Consider the following 21,259-nt stretch of genomic DNA (forward strand, 5'->3'; position numbering starts at 1 on the left):
AAGGGGGGGTGTCTTTACCTTAAAGAAGGGGGGGTGTCTTTACCTTTAAAGAAGGGGGGGTGTCTTTACCTTTAAAGAAGGGGGGGGTGTCTTTACCTTTAAAGAAGGGAGGGTGTCTTTACCTTTAAAGAAGGGAGGGTGTCTTTACCTTTAAAGAAGGGGGGTGTCTTTACCTTTAAAGAAGGGGGGTGTCTTTACCTTTAAAGAAGGGGGGTGTCTTTACCTTTAAAGAAGGGGGGTGTCTTTACCTTTAAAGAAGGGGGGTGTCTTTACCTTTAAAGAAGGGGGGTGTCTTTACCTTTAAAGAAGGGGGGTGTCTTTACCTTTAAAGAAGGGGGGTGTCTTTACCTTTAAAGAAGGGGGGGTGTCTTTACCTTTAAAGAAGGGGGGTGTCTTTACCTTTAAAGAAGGGGGGTGTCCTTTACCTTTAAAGAAGGGGGTGTCTTTACCTTTAAAGAAGGGGGGTGTCTTTACCTTTAAAGAAGGGGGGTGTCTTTACCTTTAAAGAAGGGGGGTGTCTTTACCTTTAAAGAAGGGGGGTGTCTTTACCTTATAAAGAAGGGGGATGTCTTTACCTTTAAAGAAGGGGGATGTCTTTACCTTTAAAGAAGGGGGTGTCTTCACCTTTAAAGAAGGGGGTGTCTTTACCTTTAAAGAAGGGGGGTGTCTACCTTTAAAGAAGGGGGGTGTCCTTTACCTTTAAAGAAGGGGGGTGTCTTTACCTTTAAAGAAGGGGGGTGTCTTTACCTTTAAAGAAGGGGGGTGTCTTTACCTTTAAAGAAGGGGAGTGTCTTTACCTTTAAAGAAGGGGGGTGTCTTTACCTTTAAAGAAGGGGGTGTCTTTACCTTTAAAGAAGGGGGGTGTCTTTACCTTTAAAGAAGGGGAGTGTCTTTACCTTTAAAGAAGGGGGTGTCTTTACCTTTAAAGAAGGGGGGTGTCTTTACCTTTAAAGAAGGGGGTGTGTTCACCATTAATTACCCTAGCAACCATGCATTGAATTGAATACGAACATTAAACATGAGCATTTGTTTTATACATGGGGTCAGTGACCCCCCGTTTGAAAGCTGGAAAGAGTCAGAAGAAGAAAACAAATAATTAAAAAACTATAAAAAAGAAAAAATGAAGACCAATTGAAGAGTTGCTTAGAATGAGCCATTCTATAACATACAAAGGGGCGTGTTTATTAAGATTGGAGATAAATCTCTCTACAGATATATCCATGGGCAACATCTCCAGAAATCTGTGGATATTCATCTCCAATGTTAGTAAACAGGCCCCAAAGTGAACTTAAAGCTGAAGCCGCCCTTTAATTGTTTAAAATCGTTTAAAATTGTTTTAAATCACCACTAGGGATGGGCGAATTTTTTAACCTTGTTTCGCCGTGAAAATGACGCCCATATACTTGTATGGTGTCGTGCGTCAAATTCGCCCAACCCTAATCACCACCTTGTGGCCAAATTGTACAGCAAATGTCCAAGAAATAACTTGTGAGCATCTCATCCATGACTCTACCCCAGTGATCTGCTGCATTAACTCTATTGTAAATCTCATAAAAAAAGAAATGATAATAAGAGCGCCGTACCTTTAACTCCTTTCCTGTAAGTGGAATGGACGTATTTTAGCCCAGAAACGATCTCCTTGTTCACCTTTGTACAACAAACACACAGTGGAACGTCAATATCGTTTTTATGGGAAAGGTCAGATTTCTATACATATTTCCAGGAGGCACAGTTTAAAGTGACCCTTAAAGGAACATAACACCAAAAAATGGCTACACAGCAGCTTATTTATATAAACTATAGTAGTACTTATCTGTTATCTACTGTGTATCCTGTGTTTGAATGGCTGCCCCCGTGGCTACACAGCAGCTGGTTTATATAAACTATAGTAGTACTTATCTGTTATCTACTGTGTATCCTGTGTTTGAATGGCTGCCCCTGTGGCTACACAGCAGCTGGTTTATATAAACTATAGTAGTACTTATCTGTTATCTACTGTGTATCCTGTGCTTGAATGGCTGCCCCCATGGCTACACAGCAGCTTGTTTATATAAACTATAGTAGTACTTATCTGTTATCTACTGTGTATCCTGTGCTTGAATGGCTGCCCCCATGGCTACACAGCAGCTTGTTTATATAAACTATAGTAGTACTTATCTGTTATCTACTGTGTATCCTGTGCTTGAATGGCTGCCCCCATGGCTACACAACAGCTTGATTATATAAACTATAGTAGTAATTATCTGTTATCTACTGTGTATCCTGTGCTTAAATGGCTGCTCCCGTGGCTATACAGCAGCTTGTTTATATAAACTATAGTAGTACTTATCTGTTATCTACTGTGTATCCTGTGTTTAAATGGCTGCCCCCATGGCTACACAGCAGCTTGTTTATATAAACTATAGTAGTACTTATCTGTTATCTACTGTGTATCCTGTGCTTGAATGGCTGCCCCCACGGCTACACAGCAGCAGCTTGTTTATATAAACTATAGTAGTACTTATCTGTTATCTACTGTGTATCCTGTGCTTGAATGGCTGCCCCCATGGCTACACAGCAGCTTGTTTATATAAACTATAGTAGTACTTATCTGTTATCTACTGTGTATCCTGTGCTTGAATGGCTGCCCCCATGGCTACACAGCAGCTTGTTTATATAAACTATAGTAGTACTTATCTGTTATCTACTGTGTATCCTGTGCTTGAATGGCTGCCCCCATGGCTACACAGCAGCTTGTTTATATAAACTATAGTAGTCTTTCTGAAGCAAACACAGCAGTTTTACCAGTGCAGAACATACATTATATTTGCATTACTAATACTCTTTCATTTTTTGATGTTACTGTTCCTTTAATCACAGTCAGTCAGATAACATGTAGCAGGCTCTAGTTGAGCGACTAGTAGAACTACAACATGGTTATAAATTATTCTCTTACATGTTGAAAAACAATACATGAATGGTACCACTGTATTTAATTGGTCAGTCAATGTTAAAAAAAAACAAAAAAAAAAAACTTACCTTATAACATATTTTAACCCTGTAGCTCACACCTTCCTTTAATATAAAGAGCTTTTCCTTTAAATGGCTGATATCCCCTGTAAAGACAAAAACACAGAATCCCTCAGTGACTTCTAATATCCTTATCATTTACAGTAGGGGGTACATTATCCCTTATAATACATGAGTGATACTCAGAGTTCCCTGTATAACTCAGCCTGCAGCCTTGTGCCTTTATATGGTCACAGAACAACCCCTCAGTGACTTCTAATATCCTTATCATTTACAGTAGGGGGTACATTATCCCTTATAATACATGAGTGATACTCAGAGTTCCCTGTATAACTCAGCCTGCAGCCTTGTGCCTTTATATGGACACAGAACCCCTCAGTGACTTCTAATATCCTTATCATTTACAGTAGGGGGTACATTATCCCTTATAATACATGAGTGATACTCAGATTTCCCTGTATAACTCAGCCTGCAGCCTTGTGTCTTTATATGGTCACAGAACAACCCCTCAGTGACTTAGAATATCCTTATCATTTACAGTAGGGGGTACATTATCCCATAATAGGGGATGGAGTTGGTCTGGAACAAGGGTGGAAGGTGCTTTACCTGTAAGGTCCATTGTGATTGGTTCAGGGGCCTCGTCACAGATGAGAGTCAGCCTTGTTACTTGCACATTGGGGGCATTAGGATCTGGAAGAAATTAATTGAACAAAAAATGAGGGTTTTTTTTCCACCAATGGGGCTGCAAGGAAATTACCCAATCAGAATGCAGTAATGTCCCATTGAGTATAATTTGCAAGTTTCACTACACACGGCTCTTCGTCCAAGCCGGACACCTACAAGCTGGGCAAAAGCGGCAGTTGTTGGCACGGGTGACCAATGAGATCCTCAACTTGGGGGGTGGGGACTTTTAACCTGCCCAATAAACACCTGGCAATTTTTGGTGGGGGAGAAAAAATACATTTACATACGTCCTGGATAAATGGAAGTTTTAAAATGCATTCAGTAAAGGGTAAGTAACAGGACTACGGCACCCACAGCTGGCTCTTGTCTGTATAAGTTAGCGGTCTAGCCTGCTTCCCTCCAACCTTGTGTTTCAAATCATCCCTCTGGTTGCTATGGGCACAGAGCTTGGTAACCAAGCAGCAATTTAGATGAAACATGAGGTTTTTATAGCACGTTCATGATAAATTTTATACTCCCCTGTACATACAGACACTCCCTCTTCTGGCTTTAATGTGATCTCCCCTTTAATGTTAAAAGCCTGCACACTGACACAGCTTGGCCTTTCATCTAGCGGCTGTGCTTCTTCGGCAAATCTACGGCAGGCTGGTTGGCTCAAAGCCAGGGACTCCCCTATAAAAACCTAGAAAGCTTCAGCCTTTACCCAGATATATACACCCATACACTGTTATAGAACCCCCTGCTGCACCGAGGAGCATGTGTAACTGAGAGCAGCTGTCTCCCAAATCCAATTACTCACAATCAGCCGCTGCCGAGGGACCCCCTGTTCCAGGTCTCGGAGGAGAGAGGGGGAGAAGCAGATGCAGCTAATCTGCCCGCGACCTTGTCTTTCTCTCAAGCAACTGAGTGGAATGAGAATCTACCATTTAAAATGGGTAGGGAAGTCTAAATAAAAGCTTGTTACATTTTTCAAGGAGTCAGAACCAGCAGTGCAGAGAAGATAAACAGATGCTGCTCCCACTACAGTTAGTTACGAATGATTGTAAAACGACTGATGAATGCGACATGGCGTATTTTGTGTTGTATCGTGTGACTGTGTATCTTTTTCTCTCACAAGGCAGCAGTTGTGTCCTGCTTTATGGCTGTGTATTTGGCTAGGACTACACGGCCGACATTGATGCGATCCAAGGCTGGGCGACTAAACGAACGCATCAAGTCGGATGCGACAGGAACAAGGTTAGTAATGTAAAGTCGGATCATGTCGCAAGCTGCGTCTGCATCCGACAGTCGTGTTGCACCAGATCACCGTTGCAACACTATCCGAAGTTATATTTACTTACCTTGTTCCTGTTGCATCTGACTTGATGCGTTCATTTAGTCGCCCAGCGTCAGATCGCATCAATGTCGGCCGTGTAGTCGTAGCCTTTCCTCCTGTTAATCATGTGACTGTGTCAACCTCTTCCCTCACCAAATCCAACAGTTGTGTCCTGCTTTATGGCTGAGATTGTGTATTTCCTTCTGTTAGTCATGTAACTGCCTCAAATTCTTTCCTCTTAAAATCCAGCAGTTGTGTCCTGATTTGGCTGAGATTCTGGTTGACACCTCACCAGTATTTAAGTACGGCAAGAGCAAAACAGCCTTCTCAAGCCAGTCCTGGAGCCACAAGCTGAATTTAGAGAATTTAGTGAGTTTAGAGACTTTCTCATGGGCTTAGTGGGCTGTAGTGAGGTGCGGGCCGACCCCATACCTGCGGGACCCCGTGGGTTGGGCGGGTTAGGCCGACCTTGCACGCTTCATTGCGGGTGGCAAATTGAGCTCTTCTCCTGCTCTCCCCGCCCGCCACCGTCAAATTCTGGCTTCCGACTTCCGGGTTCATCTTTTATAGACTCTGCGACTGCTCGCTCCGCCCCTTTTGTGACGTCATTGGTGGGGCGAATCTATAAAAGGAACCCGGAATTGTGGATGCGGGCCAGGGGCACATCACTAGTGGGCTGGTTAAACTTTGAGTTAACTTTTAGTAATGTTGTAGAATGGCCAATTCTAAGCAACTTTTCACTTGGTCTTCTGGTGAGCCTTCTTATTTGCTGCCTTCTTCTGACTCCAACTTTCAAATTGGGGTCACTGACCCCATCTGAAAACAACAAATGCTCTGTAACGCTACACATTAAGGGGCACATTAATTGAAGGTCGAATTGTGTTTTCCATGAAAAAAAGTTTTTGAGGTTATTTTTGAGTCAAAAAATTAATTTGAAGATGTCAATAGCCTTCATGATGTTCGATTTTTTTATCGGTGGGTTTTGTGCGAAAACTCAATCAATTCGAGGTTTTTTTTCCATGAAAACTTGATTAATTTGAGTTTTCAGATTAACCCAGAACTTGCTGATTTCAGTTTTTTCCATTCGAGTTTCTTTTTTAAAGGGCACCTGTTGGGTAAAAATTTTATCCCCAACCAAAGGTGACGGCTAATAGAGCTCACATTCCGTTTGGGGATAACAGTAGTTTTTTTTTTTAAAAAAAAAAAAAAAAATGCCCCCCCCGCTACGCTAGCCGCATCGGGAGGGAGCTCCCAGTGCGAGCATCCATGTTCCATTGTGGGTAGTGTAGCGTTGGCGGGGGGCATTTAAAAAAAAAAAAAAAATACTGTTATCCCTAACCGGAATGTGAGCTCTATTAGCCGCCACCTTTGGTTGGGGATAAAATTTTTACCCAACAGGTGCCCTTAAATTAGAAACCATTTGAGTTGTGAGTTCATTCGGGTTTTAAAAAAGCTCACATAACTCTAAAATTCTACCTTTGATAAATAACCCTTTTATTGTTATTGTTACTCTTTATTACTCATCTTTCTATTCAGGCCTCTCCTATTCATATCCCAGTCTCTTATTCAAATCAATGCATGGTTGCTAGGGTCATTTGTATGCTAGCAACCAGATTGCTGAAATTGCAGACTGGAGAGCTGCTAAATAAAAAGCTAAAAAAACCACAAATGATAAAAAATGAAAACCAACTGCAAATTGTCTCTGAATATTACTCTCTACAACGTACTAAAAGTTAATTTAAAGGTGAACAACCCAGTTAAATATCTCCTACCATACAGGTATATTTCGATAAAACTGCTTTTGGGCGAAGTTCCCCTTTAAGGAAGAAATTTGTAGTTGTGGCAGATAAGTCCCGTCTGTTTATAATCCCAACTGGGATGGATTTTCTTTCTTCTATGAGCAATCCCAACCCACACAAGGGGCCGGCCTGGGGTCAGACTGGAAATCATTATAAATGAGCACTGGTTCCACCAAACAACTTTCAAGGATATGACTAATTCAGCCGAGGGCGTGAGTGATGGCTCTAGTGCTGTGTGTTCAGAGCGGAGAATGCAGAATATTGATCACGGCTCAGACTATCATTAACGTATTTATAAAGGATCGAGGGTTCGATTTTCTGTGCCAATCCATCGCTTGGATTATGGGAGCGTTATTCAGCCTGCGCCAGATACTGCAGCTGCGTGCCAGTGCGTGCCAGTGGAGTAATGATGGCTTTACCGCATGACTAAGGAGGTGCAACTATAAAATCCCATTAATATAATAGATGCTCTAATAGATGCTCTAGTGACATAGGTGTACATGTTACTACTGGAGCTCTGATAGCAACCAATGAGCTAGCAAGCATTAAAGGGGTTGTTCACCTTTAAACGAACTTTAAGTATGATGTAGAGAGTGATTCTCTGATACAATGTAATTGGTAATTGGTTTTCATTTTTTATTATTTGTGTTTTTTTTAAAGTTATTTAGCTTTTTATCCAGCAGCTCTCCAGTTTGCAATCTGGTTGCTAGGGTCCAATTTACCCTAGCAACCACAAGTGATTTGAATAAGAGACTGGAATATGAATAGGAGAGGCCTGAATAGAAAGATAATAGAAAGATGAGTAATAAAAACTAACAATAACAATACATTTGTAGCCTTACAGAGCATTTGTTTTTGGATGGGGTCAGTGACCCCCATTTGAAAGCTGGAAAGAGTCAGAAGGAGATGGAAAATCATTAAAAAAAATAAAATAATGAAGGCCAATTGAAAAGTTGCTTAGAATTAGCCATTCTATAATATACTAAAAGTTAACCACCCCTTTAAATGGTCTGCTCTTAAAAGCAAATGGTTACAAGTTATGAGACTAAGAATAGCCACAAAGCACAGTTGCAGAACACCTGTGCTGATGTAAACCTATACGGTTCCCTGGTCAGGACTTAAAGGGGAACTCCACAAAAACATAACAAGCTTTTTGAAAAGTAAACATAATTTCAAGCAACTTTGCAATATACATCATTTAAAAAATATGCAGACATTTCATGATTTTTAATGGTTTCTGACAGTTGCCTAAGCCTAGCCCCCTGCTCTTCTGCTGATCTGTCTGACTACTTTGCTGAGCTGGCTGACTCAACGGCCATCTGTCCTCAGCCTGTATCCTCCAAACCCCACAATTCCCTGCACATGTGATTTCAATAAGGAAAGGAACATCACAGTGCAATGCATTGTGGGTTATATAATTCCTGCATGCTGTCTGTAAGCTGTTTGTAACATCAGTGTTTAGTCCCTCCTTCTCTGCCAGGATTTCAAATGATGCAGAAAGAGAAGAACTGTTACACAGCTGGATTTCAGCATAGAAAATGGCATTTATTCATACTTTTTGAAGAAACAGGTAACAGTGATGGGTATATTAGGGGTTTCTGTGTTATGTGGGCCTCTTTATTAAATTTTGGTTTGGAAGCTGAAGTTCCCCTTTAACCGAGACACTGGGGTCCTATCTTGTGTTAGGGAGCTGCTATCTGGTTACCTTCCCCTTGTTCTGTTGTTAGGCAGCTGGGGGAGGGGGGGGAGGGGTGATATCACTCCAACTTGCAGTACAGCAGTAAAGAGTGACTGAAGTTTATCAGAGCACGTCACATGACTGGGGGCAGCTGGGAAACGGACAATATGTCTAGCTCCATGTCAGATTTTAAAATTGAATATAAAAAAAAAATCTGTTTGCTCTTTTGAAAAATGGATTTCAGTGCAGAATTCTGCAGGAGCAGCACTATTAACTGATGTGTTTTGAATTTTTTTTTCCCATGACAGTATCCCTTAAGAGTACAGGGCAATGGGCACACAGAGCTGTAGGCTCCGCTGCTCTCAACCTCTTTATATTTGCAGGCTGAGAGAAGCAGATCTTCTTCATGTTCCTGCTCACACACGCAGCGGAGGTCGACACAAAGACTCCTCCTTTCACATGTTGGGGCTGAACTCCGTTTCCGCTCTGCTGAGTGTGAGCTCACGTAGACAGATCTAATACAGATCGACTGAGATAGGACACAGAGCGGATCTGCTTCTCTCGCGGACAGCAACATTACACAGGCAGAGAGCAGCAGAGCCTACAGCTCCATTTGCTTATGGCCTATGCTCCACTGGGGCACGGACTACTGTTAATACTAAATTAAATGCAGTACAAGGAAGTGATGCGCGGGCCGACCCGATACCCGCGATTGGGCAGGTTCAGGTCAACCTCGCACTGCTCTTGGCGGGTTGAGCTTTTCCCCTGCTCTCCCCGCCCACCACCTTCAAATGCGGCTCTCGAATTCCGGCTTTATAGCCGCGCACCTCCTCGCCCGCCCCTTTTGTGACGTCATTGGCAGGGCGGGTCAGCGCGGGTCTATAAAAGGAACCCGGAAGTGCGGGGTCGGGAAAACCCAGACCCACACATCACTAGTGGCCACCTACAGGATACCTAGATAGGCCAATGGGAGTCACAGACAAAGATTGCCGTGTGGCTTTAAGACATGGGGCAGCAGTTCTGGCACGTTCATATGTTTCACAGTGAAAAAAATTGGAAGCCGCAATGGCGGATTGAGACACTTCTGTACTGCATGAAACCCACCCCACAGATGCGCCATCAATCACTCTCAAGCTGCGCCAATATCCGCCCGCTAATCACAGAGAGGGGAACGACGGGAGAGCTTCGATAAGAGGGGCACAAACTCACGGCAGGACATTACTGGCAAGAAACAGAAGCCTTAATCCAATCAGGAAACAGAGAAATCTTAATGGGTTCTGTAAGCTATTTTTATCCTGCAATTGTGGAGACGCAAGGTTAGCTCCATCACTCTCTCTCCTCAGTCTCAAGCCCTGAGCCGAAATGTCAGCAACTGGGTCAGGACCATTTGTGAGAGACAGAAAATTGTTTTCTTACTGCGGTCAGCCTGTATAGACAAGAGGGACTAGATTGAGTTTAACCTTTTGCAGTAAAGGGGAACTATTCATTTTTTTTAATGTTTGTGATTGTATTTATCTATGCTGTAGACAAAATAAGATAGTATAGTTACCTTGGGGGGGGGAGGCAGCCAGTAGTGTAGTGCGGGCTGGCCCGATAACCGCAGGTGGGTCGGGTCCGGGCCAACCTCGCACCCCCATTTGAGGGTGATTGGATCGAGATCTTCTTCCTGCTCTCCCCATAGCAACCTTGCACTGCTGGGTTTGACTTCCGGTTTTATAGCCGTGCACCTGCTCGACCCACCCCTTTTGTGACGTCATCGGCGTGTTGGGTCTATTAAAGTCGGGTGCAGGCAGGCGCGGGTGGTGGGAGGGCGGGTTCGGGTTTTAACCGACCTGCACAACACTAGTACCCGGGTAAAAGCCTGGTTCTAATCTGGGGCAATTTTCCTACTACTTACTCCTGAAGAATAATGTTTCTTTTAACCAGGTTGAGCCGCCTCCTGTGAGTGACATCACATCCAGCACACAGTGATGTCACTTCCAGTTTGCTTAGGTTTGGGTTGGGATTTAAGTTAAAGAAACAGTAACATGGAAAAATGTAAGTGTTTTAAAGTAATAGAAATATAATGCAGTGTTGCCTTGCACTGGTAAAACTGACGTTTTTGCTTCAGAAACACTACTATAGTTCATATAAACAAGCTGCTGTGTAGCCATGGGGGCAGCCATTCAAGCACAGGATACACAGTAGATAACAGATAAGTACTACTATAGTTCATATAAACAAGCTGCTGTGTAGCCATGGGGGCAGCCATTCAAGCACAGGATACACAGTAGATAACAGATAAGTACTACTATAGTTCATATAAATAAGCTGCTGCGTAGCCATGGGGGCAGCCATTCAAAAGAGAAAAGGCTCAGGTTACACATTACATTATGCTCTGTAGAACATAATGGTGTTATAAACTATAGTAGTACTTATCTGTTATCTACTGTGTATCCTGTGCTTGAATGGCTGCCCCCATGGCTACACAGCAGCTTCTTTATATAAACTATAGTAGTGTTTCTGAAGCAAACACACCACTTTTACCAATATAGGGCAACCATAAAATAAATTTTAATTATTTACTTTTTGGTGTTACTGTTCCTTTAACCCTGGGCTAGAGGCGGGTAGGCAAGTCTGGGTTGGGCGTGGCTCTGCTGGACTGGACCTGCTCATGACTCAACCATGTGCTACTTGGCTCCGTTCTTGTCAGGAGATTATAACACAATAGGCAGCCTATTGCAGATCATAAGGAAGGATGTGGCATTTGAAACAAGGCTAAAACTGCCAGCTGAGCTGGTAACATCATCATTAAAGCCTAGGGAAACAATTATAACTTCTGCTCTTACTATTTCCAAACAGGAATATAAAAGATGGCGGTACCATGGCCCTATAAATATTTAACACCTAGGGGCACATTCACCAAGCTCGGGTGAATGAATAGAGGGAAAATAACTCGAATTTCAAGTAGTTTTTTGTGCTCCTCGACTATCGAATTGGCGTAAATGATTCGAGTAGAATGATTCGAATAGATCGAGCGAAAAAACGCTGTGACTATTCGCCCATTCGATAGTCGAAGTACTGTCTATTTTAAAAATCATTCGACTGCCTACTTCGCCAGATTAAACCTTCCGAATTGCTTTAAAAGCCGATTGGAAAGTCCCATAGGCTTCTTTTCTAAGTTTTTGATCGAATAAAAAGGCATTCGATCGATCATTCGATCGAATGAAAATCCTTTGATCGAATATTCGATCGTGCGACTATTCGCCGGGCGAATATTCGCCCATTCGACTATTCGCCAGCGCGTAAATTCGCCCGAATTCCCTATTCGATTCTATTCCCCAGTCGAATTTCGAGGGATTTAACCCCTCGAAATTCGACCCTTGATACATCTGCCCCCTAATGTACTCTCACTCTAGTCATTTCTATAAAGCATGATGCATTATATAAATGGTATAAATGACAAAACTCTTTAGAGCAGCTTTTGTTTTTTGCCTCATCAGGACGTATATTAAAGGGGCACTATATTCCGACCACTTGCCCTTTAAAAGCAGATAGCCATGCAAACATTTTAAAGGAGGATTCAACCCTAAACTTAAAAATCCCCTACCCCCCTACCCTACATAGACCCCCCTCCGTGTTATCCTGGGCAAATGCCCCTAACGTTTTACTTACCCCTCGGTGCAGATTCAGGCATCGGAGTTCACGGGCGCCATCTTCACCCGATTTGGTAATCTTCGCAATGAGACTGGCGCTTCAGCAATTTTTGTGAGTTTCGGTGCATGCGCAGTTGTCACGGAACAGAAAATTGTTCCAACTGCGCATGCAGCAACATGCCGGTCTCATTCCAAAGATTTCCTAAGAGAAGAAGATGGCGCCCGTGAACTCCGATGGCTGAATCTGCACCGAGGGGGTAAATAAAACGTTAGGGGCTGGAGAAGGAGAGAGGGGGTCTATGTAGGGTAGAGGGGTAGGTTTTTTAGGTTTAGGGTGGGATTCTCCAGCAGCTGACAGTTTCTTTACCTCGCAGTGAGATTTCGTAATGAACGTTGCCAGCTCTTAAATCAATGAATCCTCAATTTTCCGCTCTCTTGATATTATATAAAGCACTTTCCAACATGCGAGGGATCTCTGGGTAACATCTCACTGCTAAGTGCTCCGCTAGTGATAAATCATCCGCAACAAAGTAGTTAGCCATCTGCGCTGGCAAATGGAAGCGCCACCAGCTGAGCCCTCGTTGCTATTCACACAGTGCGTCTGCTTCCAGAGGGGCTCATTCTCAGGGGACGCCTTTGTGTCTTTCAGCTGTTTGTTCTTCTCAGAATACGGGGAAACAATAGCATTGCGGTCGTGCTGTTCTGCAATTCAATGCTCTGACCAGGGCACTATCTGCACTGCTGTAGGTCCTTCCTTTATATATGTGTATTATTGTGGTGCATGGGACGATTATATAAAGACCTGACCTTATAGGGGAACTATCGCGAAAATTAAAATATATAAGCTTCGTCATACTGAAATAAGAAACTTTCTAAATACAATCAATTTAAAATTCTGTATCATTTCTGAAATAATCAAGTTTATCTTCACTATCCCTCTCTCAGCATCTGTTTCTCTTCATTCTGTCTTCATGCAGCAGTTGGGTGTCAGATATTCATTGACCGTTAGATCCAATATATCTTATAGGGGGGCTCCTTTTGCCTAGAAGATGTATTAGAGCTCACTCTATTAAACTCACCAGACATCATGTCTCTCTACATGCAGAATTTGTGCAAAAGGCAGTTATTTTGTTAGATTTTGTTTGTACTGGAATCGGTTATTTGAGTGAGCTCTAATTCATCTGCTAGGAAAGGAGCCCCCCCTATAAGATATATTGGCTCATTCATCTGACAACCAACTGCTGCATGAAGAGAAACAGATTCTGAGAGAGGAAAAGTGAAAATAAACTTGATTATTTCAGAAACGATGGAGAATATTCAATTGATTGTATTTACAAAGTTTTTTATTGTAGTATGACAAAGCGAATATTAAATTTTTTGCGATAGTTCCCCTTTAACCCAGCACCACACCCATCTGGACCGTCATACCGATATATATAGTGAAAAAAGTACCCCCTCTTGTAAAATATAAGGATATTATAAGTAACCGAGGAGTTTCATGACCATATAAAAACACGAGGCTGAAGGCTTTTTATACAGGTCATGGAACTCCGAGTTAATTTCTAATATCCTCATATTTTGCAATTGGGGGTACTTTATTTATTATAATACACACTTTTCAGTGAGTCATGTGACAGAAATGACATCAGAACTCACCGTTTATAACCGATGACATCAGAACTCACCATTTATAACCGATGACATTAGAACTCACCGTTTATAACCGATGACATCAGAACTCAACGTTTATAACCGATGACATCAGAACTCACCATTTATAGCTGATGACATCAGAACTCACCGTTTATAAGGATATAATTTACATGATATTCATAGCTTTTGTGTATTATATATGTATCCACGCTTCAATAATATCAGAGGTGGGCGGGGCTAGTATATAAGCACCACGTCCTGTCACTTATGGGGCTGAGAGAGAGACTGTTGCCCACCTTTGCGGGGCGACCATAGAGCTTTACTCTTTACCTCTAGGATGTGACAAAGAATCTGCAAGATTGGCCTGATCACTATCTGATCTGATCGGCGGTGGCTTTGGACTCCCACACACGCCAGTGTTTGCCTTTGTGTCCCTCAATGCTAGCTATATAAAGTTATATAAAGTCCGACACTTACTGCCAAACTGGCCTTTGTGCAGGCAAAACTGACAGATTGACACATGTCCAAGCCCTAATCAGATATCACTTTGTATAAACTGGGTGTGCATCTGAGCTGGCAGCAGGAAGGAAGAATCATTCCCAATACTTCCCTCCAACTGTCAAGACAGCTGCAAAATCTTTGTGAGAAGAGTGCTCTATATACAGAGCTGCTTCCCAGGGGAGAAGGCACGTGCTCGTCCAGTTATCCTCAGGGTTGCGGCACAGCATCTGGCATTGAAAGATGTCATTTGGCTAACCTTCAGCTAAAGGTGGCCATACACGGGCAGATAAAACTGCCGATATCGGTCGTTTGGACCGATTTGACAGCTTATCTGCCCGTGTATGGGGGCTTCCGACGGGTCTTCCCGATCGATATCTGGCCACGATATCGATCGGGAAGGTTGGATTTTTACCCGACCGACCCGTCGGAGCCGCTTGTCACATCGTAATTCGATCGTTCGGCCATACGGCCGAACGTTCGAATTACCCCGATATAGCCACGCAGTTTAGTGGCATATCGGGGAAAGATCCGCTCGTTTGGCGATGTCGCCAAACGAGCGGATCTTGTAGTCTATGGCCACCTTTAGGGTCCTGTGCGAGACTGTCACTGGCAGAAGGGATGTATTCCGGAATATGCTGCCAGTGACTGATAGAAAAGGCTGAGTCCCAGGCTCATGCAAAGATGTTGAAACTAGGGATGCACCGATTCCAGGATTCGGTTCGGGATTCAGCCTTTTTCAGCAGGATTCAGCCTAATCCTTCTGCCCAGCAGAACCGAATTTGCATATGCAAATTAGGGACGGGGAGGAAAATCGTGTGACTTTTTGTCACAAAACAAGGAAGAAAAAACGGTTTCCCCTTCCCACCTCTAATTTGTATATGCAAATAACTGTAGGATTCGGTCGAATATTTTGTGAAGGATTTGGGGGGGGTCGTGCAAATCCAAAATAGCCGATTCGGTGCATCCCTAGTTGTAACCTTGCGGCTGTGCAAAGCAGACCCAGGCCTTTTACTTGCCATGCTTCATTTGAAAGCAATCTAGAGAGTTTCAAGTTCAAGAGAATTCATACCCACCCTCTGCTGAGAAACAAGGCATAGTAACGCCCAAACAATACCCACCCTGTGCCGAAGAATATACAGCCCCCTGTGCTGGCAAATTATAACTTTTGGTGTTCCTTCACACATACCCCCCAACAATTTGGAAATAAAAAGAGGGACAAAAAAGTTGCCGTGCGTAGAGCGGCAAATTTTTGACCACGCCCATTATTGTGACCACACCCCTAATTACCATGTTCATTTTACAAAATTTCACAGGTTATAAAAGTTTGAACATATTTCTGTGTTTTTTTCAGTTATTACAGTTTTGCTAATGAATGTATCTTATCTTCTGTTGTGGTGGTTCTGGGCTCTCTGCCAAAAGCCAATTAAGTTAGAAACTTTGTTTCTTTTTCTGGCTGTTCAGTGCAGAGAAAAATGGGACTTTCCAGTACAAATGAGGGACTTGGGGTTGATCTGTCAAAAGAGGGACTGTCCCTCTATGCCTCACCTCCCACACAGCTCTCCTCCATTGTATCAGGGGTTTAGTGAGCAGCTCAGTGCAAGTTGCTTTGTGCACAAGTATCCACCCCCCCCCTCAAAGAAGCCCCCTCTTAGTTGTGCGGCAAATGGGCATCTGAAAAGTGAAGCTGATCAAAGCAAATTGATTTTCTTTAGCACAGGGACCCAGTCCTACCTCACCCATGGGTAGGGATGCACTGAATCCAGGATTCGGTTCGGAATTCGGCCTCTTTCAGCAGGATTCAGATTTGGCTTCTGCCCGGCCAAACCGAATCCGCAAAATGAAAGCGAATGACTTTGTCACAAAACAATAAAGTAAAAAATGTTTTTTCCTTCCCACCCCTAATTTGCATATGCAAATTGGGATTCGGATTCAGTTCGGTATTCAGCCAAATCTTTTGAGAGGGATTTGGCCGAATCCAAAATAGTGGATTTGGTGCATCCCCTACTCATGGGTGCCTCTACCTCCTCAGTTTCTAATACCAGTTACTTTAGCAAGGCTGCCACCCCCCAGACAAGAACGCACCCCACTTATATTCTATTCGCTTTTCTTGACTTACCCACTTGGGCGGGCAGTTGGCCCAGCAGCGCCTGCTTGTATTTGATCAAGCTCTCGTCATCCTTGTCCAGCTCTTGGATTTCCTGCAGAGATTTCATCTCCGGGGCCTTGTAGTTGGGTTCCACTTCTTCTTCCACCTCCTCCTCGCCATGCTTGATCCCGTCCTTGTCAGCCATGATGTCTGCAACAAGGAAATGGCAGTTTGGCCGTTAGTCGGTGAGTTGGGAGAGACAGAAAGTTTTATTTACATCTCAGACAGGCACTAGGGGGGCTTTGTTTTTCTGAAGCAAGGGGAAGGGTATTTTTATACTCTGCACATCGCTCGTTTCCTCAGTTGCTTCCTGACCTGCTGCTGCCCAGAGCTTTCCCAGGAGGAAACAGCAGCACAATGAAGACTTATTTCCTCAAGCTTCAAAATAACAGAATTCTACTGGAGAGAAGCAGAGTCCAGTTATAAACCCACACTGTGTGGCCTATGTGAGCACAGTAACTGAATTTATTTCAGTTTGCTGTATTTATATCTATAGGTTGGAGCAGTCATACTGTTTCCTTAGACATATTAGTGTATATATATATATATTACGTCATTCCTAGCAGCCTTCCTACTGCTCGTAGCGATCATCTCAGGTGGGGATAACAGCAGCCAGGTAACAACCCTAACAACAGTCAGCGATGGGCTTCATGCGAGTGGCTCAATCCCCGACCCCCCAGTTTAATTACTGAACAGTGACAATAAAAAGGCGGTGTGAGGACGACATCTTGGAATGTGTGAGCTGTAATTAAACACCCCCCCGGGGACCCCGAGTCATGAATCATCGACTGAATAGACATTAGTAGAGACATGACTAGCGGCGTCTTCAGGGGACTGCTATTGATCTGACCTCAACAGTCATTCATCAGACAATGACGCGTTTCATGCAGGATAAAATACATCTCTAGATGCCTTGGTTGAGCATTAGGATGCGCCCAGCTTTCACTGTAGTCTACAATTATCATCCGTATCATCTCTCAATGGCCTCCATATAGGCGAGAATTGAAGGTGTGTCTGAATTTAACTGGGTGTACTCCCGGCTCTGCCCTAGCCTGCCCCCCCTCTTCGGGAGTTGTATAAGTAAGGAAGATCTGAAAACGAAGAGTGGATTCTGGGACCAAGTGGAGCCAACACAAAGCATTCTGGGAGCAGGACTCACTTTGTGCTGGGGTTGAGCCAGTATTACCCACATACCAGACAGTATAGCTTTGTATAGGGAATAGCAACAACACAGCCAGTGTGTAGCAGGGATCAGCAGGCCACACCCTTATCAGACCGCACCCTAATCACATCAGACCGCACCCCAATCATATCAGACCACACCCTAATCACATCAGGCCACACCCCAGACCACACCCCAATCACATTAGGCCACATCCCTTTTTGGTGCAGATTTTTTTGCTTATGATATGGACAGGACTGCTACCCGAGATGATAAAAAGCCTGCGAAAAGCAACAATGGCACCTTAAAGGAGAACTAAACCCCCAAACTAATAAAACCCCCTACCTTCCATCACCCCCCCCCACAGGTGAAGATGTCGCCCGTGAGCTCCACTTCACTGACTCTGCATCGAGAGACTTAGGGGCATTTACAGGTATTAACACCTGTGCTGGGAGGAACAGGGAGGGGGGACTATGGAGGGTAGGGGTTTTCATTAGTTTGGGGGTTTAGTTCTCGTTTAAAGGGGTAGTTCACCTTTAAGGCTATTACGTATGCGGACATACCGATCATTTTCGGCACGGTCCGTGTCGCGGTTTTTAAAAATGCCAACTGTTGCGTAAAAACGCTTAGCGATTTCAAGTTTAGCAATGGCACAAATGCTAGTGTTTTTACGCGGCGGTCAGCTTTTTTTTAAAAAACCGTGGCACGGTGAATTGGTGAATTCGCATGTTTGTTCATAGCCTAAGTTAACTTTTAATATGCAATTTCAATTGGTCTTCATGTTTTCTCTTATTTTTAAATGATTTCCCTTCTTCTTCTGACAATGCTACATAAGGCTACAAATGTATTGTTACTTTTTATTTTTTTAACGTTTTTAAAAATGATTTGCCTTTTTCTTCGGACTCTTTCCAGCTTTCAAATGGGGGTCACTGACCCCATTTAAAATCAAATTCTCTGTAAGGCTACAAATTTTTTGTTATTGGTACTTTTTATTACTCATCTTTCTATTCAGGCCTCTCCTATTCATATTCCAGTCTCTTATTTAAATCAATGCATGGTTGCTAGGGGAATTTGGACCCTAGCAACCAGATGGCTCAAATTGCAAACTGGAGAGAGCAGCTGAATAAAAAGCTAAATAACTAAACAAAAACACAAATAATAAAAACTGAAAACCAATCGCAAATTATAAAGTACAGGCATTAAGCTAGAACACTTATTCTGGTGTAAGCGTTTGTTCCTCCTGCAGATAAGCAATATATGTGTCTTTCTTCTGTCCTTGAGCCCAAATCCCCTTGTTGTGATTATCATGTCTATGACATCAGAGCAGCCATCAAACAATGCCTCCATGGGCGAGATAATCAAATGAATATATTATACAGGAGAAATAGGGATGGGACTGAATCCAAAGTACTATAGAGAATGTCTTTGCTTTCGAGGGACAACTTAGCGGCACATTTATCAAAGGTCTAATTTCAAATTCATGTGAGTTTTTTTTTTTTTTAAAGCTCCGAAAATTCGAAATTCAAAATTTAGCAATAAAATCGAATTTTTACAACTCAAAATGAATTGAATCAGCCCGAAAACTCAAATCGAATTCGAAAAAAAAACAAAAAAACTTGAATGTCAGGAAATTGATCCCTGGACCTCTCCCATTGACTTAAACGTAATTCAGACGGTTTTAGGTGGCGAATAGTCTAATTTGAGTTAGGACCAGAGCATGACAAATAGGGAAAATTTAATTCGAATTTTTTTTTAAAAAAAACTGGAATCGAATTTGAATAATTGCCTAGTCGAATTTGACAGTTTTGACCGTAAAAAAAAACCCAAAAAAAAATAGATCTCTTACAGGGTCAGACTGTGGGCCCCGACGACCCAGACCCGCTGAATCCTTGACCACCCCCGGCCCTGATTGTGCCCTAGAGAGAGACCAATGGCTCTGGTGCCCAGGGATCGTAGTTTGATTGGGTGCTCACCATAACCAATAACTGCAGCCAATCACAGAACAAAATCCCGGAGCCTTATTAAACATCTTATTATCTTCATCGCTGCCAAAAGCCAAACCTGCCGTGCTTTATAATGTGCCATTAACTCCTGCGTAGTCTCATCACCTGCTCGCTGGGAGATAAATAGGATATTCTAATTGCCTAATAGAGCGGTGGGGGTGGGGGCTTCTCTATGATTTGCAATACTGAAGATATGATTGGGAAGACAAGGAGATGAGAGCTCCTGCGGCCAAGAAGATGAACGTGTATGAAATGCGTCAGGCTCAAGGCAAAGGGATTATACAGAAAATAACATGGGTATTCGTGCCCGAGCACCATGACAAATGCTTAAAGTCGTGAATGAAGAACTGTTAACACCCCTGAAAGATTGTGAGCCCTTAACTTTTACTATTTAACAAAAAATTACATTTGTAAAATGAGCAATTTTCACCCCCCTCTGCTCAAATGTTGCTGATCAATTAACATAGTCGATAATGCTAAAAAAAATTTGATACATTAGTTGCTGGCATTTCTCTGTAACAGATACTTCAGCCCCTACTGAGCATGCTCCCCAACTCACTACAGTCGGTTACAATTTGATACATTAGTTGCTGGCATTTCTCTGCAGCAGATACTTGAGCCCCTACTGAGCATGCTCCCCAACTTACTACAGCTCCCCAACTCACTAAAGTCTGTTACAATTTGATAAATTAGTTGCTGGCATTTCTCTGCACCAGATTCTCCAGCCCCTACTGAGCATGCTCCCCAACTTACTACAGTTGTTACAATTTGATACATTAGTTGCTGGCATTTCTCTGCACCAGATTCTCCAGCCCCTACTGAGCATGCTCCCCAACTTACTACAGTTGTTACAATTTGATACATTAGTTGCTAGTATTTCTCTGCAACAGATACTAGAGCCCCTACTGAGCATGCTCCCCAACTCACTACAGTCGGTTACAATTTGATACATTAGTTGCTGGCATTTCTCTGCAGCAGATTCTCCAGCCCCTACTGAGCATGCTCTCCAACTTACTAGTCTGTTACAATTTGATACATTAGTTGTTGGCATTTCTTGGCAACAGATGCTCCTACAGAGCAAGTTCAGTGACTTTCTAAAATGTGATACATTAGTTGCTGGCAGTAGCAGCATCTTTAGCCCCAAATATGAATGCTCCCTGACTTACAGAAGTCTGTTTCAGAGCATCCCCTCTATTTATAGACCTGCAGACGCAATGATGTCACGAAAGGAGCGGGGCAGGCTAGTCCCACCTGACCCATGTGTTTAGGGCCGGCCCACAAATAAAGTCGGGTGCACCTAGGGCTAAGCACAGGTTAAAAGTATTGGTAATTCTCCCAATAATAATAATAATCCTCTTGTTAGTAGCAATAACTAAAATTACACAGAACAATAGAAAGGCACATTGTAACAGTATTACCCAGCCTGAGAGAATACCAAGAAGCAGGTGAAACATGAAGAGTTATAGGAAATTTATAGCAATAACTAGGAGGCAGTGGGTATTGAATAGTTATAATGCTAGATGCGCTACTACAAGCACTTCTAGATTGTTAGCTCTGAAGAACCTCCAGCGTCATTATTTGAATGCAATCTGTATGTTTAAAGGGATACTGTCATGGGGAAAAAAATTTTTTCAAAATGAATCAGTTAATAGTGCTGCTCCAGCAGAATTCTGC

General features: G+C 43.0%; 1 protein-coding gene across 3 annotated transcripts in view; it reads right to left on the reverse strand.

Moving 5' to 3' along the window:
• The window catches only part of arhgdig.L (Rho GDP dissociation inhibitor (GDI) gamma L homeolog), a 55,180-nt gene that overhangs the window by 861 nt on the left and 33,060 nt on the right, over nucleotides 1–21,259 (reverse strand). For all 3 annotated transcript variants that reach the window (XM_018234039.2, XM_018234038.2, NM_001086419.1), the window contains 4 exon segments: nucleotides 16,391–16,570; nucleotides 3,616–3,699; nucleotides 3,019–3,095; nucleotides 1,584–1,647 (listed from right to left, as the gene is read on the reverse strand). In XM_018234039.2, the coding sequence (XP_018089528.1) occupies nucleotides 1,584–1,647; nucleotides 3,019–3,095; nucleotides 3,616–3,699; nucleotides 16,391–16,565 (400 nt within the window). In that variant the 5' untranslated portion in view covers nucleotides 16,566–16,570.

The sequence above is a fragment of the Xenopus laevis genome, chromosome 9_10L, assembly GCF_017654675.1.
Source record: "Xenopus laevis strain J_2021 chromosome 9_10L, Xenopus_laevis_v10.1, whole genome shotgun sequence".
NCBI lineage: Eukaryota > Metazoa > Chordata > Amphibia > Anura > Pipidae > Xenopus > Xenopus laevis.